Below are 7,914 nucleotides of genomic sequence, written 5' to 3'. Positions count from 1 at the left end.
AAGTGCCGCCAGATCGGAGGATGACGCTTCCTTGTCTGATGATGCACAAACGGTGAGGAAAGAAGTTGCCGATAACAAGCAGAGAGATCAACCAACCCAAGCCTCTGTGGGCATCTCCAACACAGCAAATGGCGCAGCAAATCCAAAATCACATGCCTCTGAAAGCAAGGGGCAAGAACAGCCCGCAGTAGCAACTGAGGGGGGCGCGAGCTCTGGTGAGAATGAGGGGACGACGGGAGGAGCTGATGGGCAAGAGGAAGATGTCCAGCCACAGGATGGGGAAGCAAAGGCTGCGGCACTCGGCCCCGCACTCAAAAGCAGTCTCGGAAATTCGTCGGAGCGGGATGACGGCGTTGCTGGCACCATGCGTGAGAGCAGGGTGCTGCTGCCGCCGCTTTTTCTGCTGTTGGGACTCTGGGGGTTCGCGGCTCTGTGAGGAGCGTGCGGCCTCAGTGTGGGACACTTGCGCCCTCCCTCACACCGACACCATCCGGTAATGAATTACTCTCCGCAAAGAGAAATCCTTTTTTAAAATATTTTCCTTCTTTTGCTTTTGGGGGCAATCACGATGGACGTTTTTTTTCTTTTCCACTCTTCCCTCTTTAATTGTTTCTTCCGCACCCTTCCTGTGAGGGGTGCCGTGTGTTTCCCGCCCAACTGCTCCACTCGCACACCCACCGGCACGCTCATGACGACGGCCCTGTGCGCCTCGCCTGCTGCACGCATGAGGAGGGGCCGCGACGAACGGCGCGCTGAGGGAGCCGTGACGTGTGGGCGTGCGACGAGGGCCTGTGGGGCGGAGCACACATTTCTTCCCTCTTGTTTTGTTTCCTTTGCGGCCAGGGCGGGCAGACACCTGCAGCGCCACACACACACACAGCCACACCCTGCCGCCGTGTTTTCCTTTTCTTCTCTTTTGCTGCGCTCACTCCCCGATGGAGAGACGCGACCGCCGTCGTGTCTGCGTGCTTCTCTCAGTCCCCACACACACGAGTGACTGTGCTCTGCGGGCCGCACTCACGCGCCGATGGGAGGGCTGAGCGGAGCAGCAACACGCAGATGACCCCATGAAATATAAACGATGCGCGGACACATGGAGGGTCGGACGGTTGAAAGACATTTAAATATCTTTTAATTTTCTTTTCGGGCAAAATATATACGGACAGTTTGGTGTGGCCACACGGCAGCCGGCTGCTTTTTTAAATTTGTGTGGAGCAGTAATGGATGATTTCTTTTTATTTATAATTATTTTGTGTGATGGGGTTTATATAAGATGAAGGGGAAAGCTCTTTTCTTTGTTTTAAATAAATCTTGTGTGAATTGCCGCTGCTTGGGCTGCGGTGCAATCGTGAGTTTGAGCGGTCTTTTACTGCTAGAGGCATCGATGGTTCGCTTCGACGATTGTTTTTTTGGTTCCCATTGCGATGGCACGAGGGTTACTGGGCGCCGGCCTGCTGAGTGCACTCGGAGGAGAGCGGACTGTGTGCGCCGTGCCTCACTGTGAGTGTGGGTGCCAATCCGTCGGGGAAGAGAGAAGTAAAGGACAGCGCCGTGGATTTGAACTCGACCCTTCGCTCTTGTTGCGGCTGCTTTCTTTTTTTGCGGTGCGGCGTTGATGGCGCTGCTTCTGCGTGCGTTATGCGGCGGGATTTTCCTTTCCATTTCTTTTTCCTTTTGTGTGTGGGAAAACTGTGGGAGAGGATGTGTTCGGGAGAGTGAGTGTGGGTGGCTGCCAGCCTCGCCCCGCGCATTGAGGAATTCCATACACGTGGCTTTGCTTGACGGCGTTTCGCGGCACCCAGGGTGTAGCGAGGAGGAGGATGAGGAAGATCTGTTGTGGGAAGAAGGAGGATGGACAGGACAGTCCCCTTCTGTGTCCTTCCCTGTGCTGTTGGCAGTACATACTGAGAGCGTAAATTTGAGCGAGTGCGGGATGAAAGGTTTATGCCGCTTTGTGTGTGCTACTCAGTCGTCGTCATTGCAGGCTCTCGTCACGGTGCGTTGCAGTGCGGTGCTGTTTGATGAGGGAGGGGCGCGATGCCACGGCTGCTGCGCACCACGACCATTTATTGCCTCTGCACCGTCATTGTTGTTTTTCTCAGTTTCTGTGGCTTGTTTTTTTTTTAAAGCTCGCATAATATTTTCTTTTGCTTCACGATGAATTTGTTGTAGGAGCTTTGATTTTGGTCCCTGCTCCGCGGCGCTTCGCCTTTTGTGTCGGTTGCGAGGATTCCACGTGGTGCCAAGGCGTTTGATGGGGTGTTTATTCTTCCTTTTGCGCCCTGCAGCTAATCTTGTTTGGCCATGGCGGCAGCACTGGAGCTCTGCGACTGCGCGCTTGCCGTGCGTGTCGCATCTCCCGCTTTTGCTCCCTCGTTGTGTTGGTGGGGGAGGAGGCGGGCGACTGCGTCGGTGGAGTTGCACCCCAGTGGGAGAGGGAAGGCACCGACCGCTGCTGAATGCGACGGTCTTTGCTGCAGACGATGTGACGGGATGACGTCACCGGTGTCACAGTTAATCGAGATGGATGAGGGCCGCACTGCGTCTCTCACCCCTCTCATCATCCCTCCGTCCACTGCAGTCACACGCCACACGCACCGCAGAGCAGCGGCGCGACCACCATCCGGATGTCTGTGAGCCAATTGGAATGCAAAATCGATGTGGACCCTTTTCCCCGTGTTTGATTGCCGCCACCGTGCTTCTTTATTTTTACTTTGTTGTGTGGGCCGTGCACGTCTGGTGCCGCTGCCTGCTGCGCAATGCCGAATCGCATGAACAAGAAACGAAGCTTTGGTTGCTGACGACCGGCGAGCTCTCCACTCCACTTACGCACCACCAACACCAACAACGACCTTTCGGACGCGCTTGATGGCTGGCGGTCGTAGCGCTGCCACGTGGTCTGCCTCGGCTCTTGTGTGTCGTGCACGGCATCGGGACCGCCCTGTGATGCAGCCATTCTGTAACAGGAGCGGTGCCAATGGTCATGTGTCTTTTGCTGGGATGGCGCCACTCTGCATGGTTGTTGTGTGAAGTTGCGTGGGCGGTGGGAAGGCGATGGTGTCACTGACTTGATTGCGTCTGCGCTGCTTTGTGCCGGCAGTTGTACTGTGACTGTTATTGTGTATGACCGGATGCCTCTGCGTGCCACTGTGTTTGGTTACTGTTGTTGCTGCCTTTTATTCTTATTTTGAGCGTGCAGTTAGAGCTATTTTGGCTTGACCAGCACAACTATCGTTTCAAGGTGTTAGGGATTACTTGCAGTATTAGGTTTAGCAGTATTAGTATAACGATCTGGCGGAATCGTGTCACTGGATTCGCAATCTGTAGGAAGGGATTTGCTAGGCAGGAATTATGGTCGACAGGGCGGGTGTAACACACCACGAGAACCCTGTTGATACCTGTTTGTGTATGTGGATGCGGTCTGCGGTGGGTGCGTGTCCGCGCAGCCGGCACCGTGTGCGGCGCAGGGCCATTGCGACTGTGCGTGTGGCGCTGCTTGTGCTGTTGGCGCTGTTTGCTGCTGCTGCGTGGGTGCCCGCGGTGCATGCGGTGGTGTTGCGACTGCGGGGCGGCACGGTGGACAGAGCCATCACGGTTGGCCGCGGCGTGGACACGGTGCTGATGGACGGCGTGTCCATCACGAACGGCGTGGCTGTTGTGTTTGACGTGCCGGCGATGCTTCCCGGCCCGCTGCGCATCGAACTGAGGAACTGCGTGTGCGACGGCGGCGCGCAGATCTACGTGCGGGGCTACAGCGGCGAGCCGGCGAGTGACCGGAGCCTGGAGGTGAGCGTGAGCGGGCTGTCCGGCGGCTACTGCTCCCTTGTGTTTGTGCACAACCTGCCGGCACACACGAACGTGACGGTCCGTGACTCGACGATTGTGACGGCGGGACCGATGCGCTACTCTCAGCTGGGAGGGCTGACGGACGCGGTGGCGTCGCCGCTTGTGCTGCACGCGACGTCGCTGTTGCACACGCAGCTGCGTGTGAGCAACACTGTGCTGAGGTCTTCGCAGGCGGGCGGGTCGGCGGTGCACGTTGGCGGCGGCGTGGACCTGCTGTCGAGCGCGGTGGTGCTTGACGGCGTGTTGCTGGAGGCGTTGGGCGGTCCGACCGCGTCCGCGATGCGTGTGGCGTCCTCGTCGCGCCTCAGTCTGCGGAGCCACTCGGTGTTCTCCGTGACGAACGTGTCGGTAGTGAGCAGCGGCGGCATTGTGCTCGGAGAGCGCCTCGCGGTGCTTGATTCGGTGCTGCGCTTCGTGGGCGTCGAGGGGTCTGTCGCGTCGTCGCTGGTGCGCTGCGACGGTGGGACGTTCGGTGTCGGCGGGTGGGTGGAGCTGCACGACGTGTGGGCGGTGGGCGAGGCGTCGTCGGTGGCGTCGCTGTCGGGTGTGACGTTGAGCGGCGGTGCCGTGTCGATTGCGCGCTGCACTGCCACCGGCGCGACGCTTGTCTCCGGACTGGCGATCACGAGCGGCGTCGTGTCGGTGCAGTGCAACCGTGCCGGCGGCCGGGTGCTGCAGAGCAGCGGCGACTACCGCATGGCCGGCCTGCCCTCCGTGAGCGTGGTGCCGTGCGACGGCTGTGCGGCTGCGCTGGCGTGCTTTGATGCGCTGACGGCTTCGTTCACCGACTGCGTGTGCGGCTGCCGCGCCGGCGGCGTGGGCGAGGCGTGCCTGCCGTTCGACGTGCCGCTTGCGAGGGCCGGCGGCGGTGGTGGCGGTGGGCAGGATTGCGTGAGTGGCGTGACGCTGACGGAGTCAGTGACGGTTGGCGGCGGGCAGGCGACGGCGTGCCTCGACTCGGTGGTGTTCAGCGGGCCGATCACTGTGGCGGTGAACCTGCGCTCGATGGACGCGTTCGCCGACGCGCTGGACGTGACGCTGCGCCACTGTGTGCTTGCGGGTGGCGCGCAGCTGCGGATTGGTGGCCTCAGCGAGATCACGGCGCGCCTGATGCCCCACGCCCTCGTCAACTTGACGAACGTGACGTCGCTGGAGGGCACGATTGTGCTGCATGGCGCGATGCCGCCGAATTCGAGTGTACTGCTGGCGAACTCAACGCTGCGCGCGACGGTTGGCGGGTCGCAGTACGTGCCGACGACCCTTGGCCATGCGGGATCCCGGTACGGCCCCGTGCTTGTCCTGGACGGTGTCCGGCTTCTGTCGACGCGGTTTGTCATGACGCGGTCGTTGCTGGTGTGTGGCGGGGACTCGTGCGCTGCGATCCTCGTGGAGCGCGGCCTTGACGTGAAATTGTCCAGCGTCTTCTACATGGACAACTGCGCTGTAAAGTCGCGGACGCACGTGATGTACGCTCTTGCGTCGGACCTGCGTGTCAGCGGTGGCTCCTTGTTTTCGGTGCAGAACAGCTCGTGGAGTGCGCCGAGCATCGAATACTACGAAGGCGCGTGTATGTTCAGGGATGTTGCGATGGTTGGCGGCAGCGTGCTGCAGATTGTGTCTAGCGAGTTCCGTCTTGGCTTCGCCATGCTCATGGCAAACACGCTGACTGTGACTGATGGCAGCTGGCTGGTGCACCGCGACAACGAGTTCCGCACCGCCTACGTTGTGCACGTGGACGGTGAGAACGGCATGGCGTTTCGCGGTCGGAGTGTGTGGTCGATACTTGACAACAGCTTCACTTACGGCTCGTACTCGTCGACCATTGTAAGTATGACAAGCAAGTGGTCACCACCATCAGACACGCACCCGATCATATACGGCGTGTGCAACGAGGCAAGGGGCTCTCCTGTGACGGATTACCGAGACGACCTCAATATTGGAGTGCCCGTGACGGTGTTGGACTGCGGCGCGTGCACGGTGGACGCCGTGTGCTTTGCAGCGAGGACGAGCAGCATCAGCGGCTGTGAATGCGTGTGCGCTGCTGGCGGCCACGGTGACACGTGTCTACCAGCTGCGGTTCCGGACGGCCTTGGGCCGCTCCCGCTCCCCGATGCGAAGGACACGGAGGTCCGCTGCGTGCACGGTGGCAGCATCAGCTCCGTGTACGATCCTGATCCCGGTGTGCGTGGTCTGTGCTTTGTCAGCGTAACCTTCACCGCCGCGATTGTGCTGGACCTGTTGCATTTTGACGCGCCAGAACAGACACTCAACATCACGCTGCTGCAGTGCGTCCTCATGGGCCTGTCGATCAAGGGGAGTGGTGTGCGAGTGCACGTGAGCGTGACATCTTCGATGTTGGATTCTGGTGCATTGGAGTTTGAGGGCGATTTTGGCGTGAACTCCCAGATACTGGTGGTGGGCAGTACGCTTGTGACGACGTCGAGCCACGCCATTGCCTTTTTGGATTTTGTTTTTGGTGCGAACTCGACGCTGCTGCTGCTTGACAACCGCATCGAGGGGAATAGGCACGCACTTAATTTCCCATTTATTGTTGTTGTTGATGGTGGCGGGGTCATTGTGAAGGGAAATATACTGAGGACAGCGGGGAATAGCGGTGCGGAATTAGCTATTTGCGTTCATGCTGTTGACGTGAAGAACGGCGGCTACTTTGGCGTGGAGAACAACTTGATGAGAGCGGTCGTAGGCGTTTGGTTTGTGAAGGTGGCCACCGTGAGCTCCGCGGGGCTGCTGCGAGTGGCGGACTGCACGTTCATTGGCAAGGAATATCTTTTTGATCCCGCGCTGGTGTATTTATCTAACTCTCTCATCCTTCAGGGTGGAGCGCAGTGGCGTGTAGAGGGCAACAACGTGAGTGCGGCCTCAGTATTAAGTATGCCGCGTTCTCAACAAAAAATTTATTTGTCAGGCAGCGGCACCACTGTGGTGCTTGCAAAAAACCGTCAGGTGGAAGGAAGTGCAGTCTTTGGGAATCTTCTTCCACCGAACACGATTGTGGCGTCGCCCGCGCGATTTGTGGTGGGGTGCAACCTGCAGTTCGGTGAGGAGGTGTCGTACGACGATGTGTTTCCAGAGAAAGTGGTGGTGTTCGGGTGCGGCACATGCAACGACGACGCGGCGTGCTACATGCCCGGGACGGAGTCGGTGGACCGCAGCTCGTGCTCGTGCAGCTGCAAGGACGGATGGCATGGCGCGTCGTGCCTTCCCTTCGAGGTGCCCGACACGGTTGTGCCGCCCTTGCCGGAGAGAGCCGTGGACGGCGACGCGAGCTGCGTGGTGAACCAGACGCTGACGAACCTCACGCTGAACATGTGGAAGACGCGACACTGCTACGTGGGTGTGACATTCAGCGGCGTGGGTGCTGTGTTGACATTCTCTCTCAACAGTATGCCGCTGCATCTCCCCATCAACGTCACGCTCACTGGGTGCACATTTCTTGAGGGTGCCGTGCTGCGGTTTGTTGGGGGTGCTGAGGCGGTCGAGTCAGCCGGCGTCCTGATCCGCGTGAGCCAGACGGTGATACGGTCCTCCGTCGTTGTGTTTGCACTTGCCCTCCCGCAGCACTGCGACATCGCCGTCACGGAGGTTGACGCGGTGCAGTTCTCTGTCGTCGACATACCGGACATTACGAGCAAAACGCTGAGCGTATTGTTACTGAAGAACGTCGTGCTGAGTGCGTCCTCGCTGTTGGTCAGCAACGTCAAGGCGTATGGATCGGATTACCGCGGGTTTGGTTTGCACTCGGTTGGGACGCTGACGCTGGTGGGTGGCAGCTCGCTGTACGCGCGTTACTTCAGCTTTGATGGATACAAACACCTGTTCTACGTGTACAGACTAAGTGTGAGTGATCACTCTGTTTTTGCGCTGCTCAACAATACGATGTCCTCCGGGGCAGGCCTCCTGGTTCAGCAACACGGATTCAGCGTGTCGGATCACAGCGTGTTGCGCGTGGTGGGGAACAGGGGTTCCGTGTCATACGCCATTTACGCCAACAAGTTGTGGACCGTTGAGCAGTCAAGCTGGTTGGATTGGCGCGGACACGACGTGGGA

At 59.1% G+C, this 7,914-nt stretch overlaps 2 protein-coding genes across 2 annotated transcripts, besides 1 other annotated feature; both read left to right on the top strand.

Annotated features, from left to right (window-relative positions):
• Positions 1 to 436, top strand: Tc00.1047053506071.19 (trans-sialidase, putative; the record flags this gene model as incomplete). Its single annotated transcript, XM_800272.1, has 1 exon — positions 1 to 436. A coding segment is annotated over one exon (436 nt), but the record flags the coding sequence as incomplete, so codon positions are not given.
• Positions 1 to 7,914: a sequence feature (areas not merged during assembly with more than two copies in the genome that could not be assigned to a particular haplotype).
• Tc00.1047053506071.9 (dispersed gene family protein 1 (DGF-1), putative) lies at positions 3,352 to 7,914 on the top strand (the record flags this gene model as incomplete). The annotated part of the gene is made up of 1 exon (XM_800271.1): positions 3,352 to 7,914. A coding segment is annotated over one exon (4,563 nt), but the record flags the coding sequence as incomplete, so codon positions are not given.

Source organism: Trypanosoma cruzi (assembly GCF_000209065.1).
Source record: "Trypanosoma cruzi strain CL Brener chromosome Unknown tcruzi_1047053506071, whole genome shotgun sequence".
In the NCBI taxonomy this organism is placed as follows: Eukaryota; Euglenozoa; class Kinetoplastea; order Trypanosomatida; family Trypanosomatidae; genus Trypanosoma; species Trypanosoma cruzi.
This window is presented reverse-complemented; position numbering and strand designations above follow the sequence as displayed.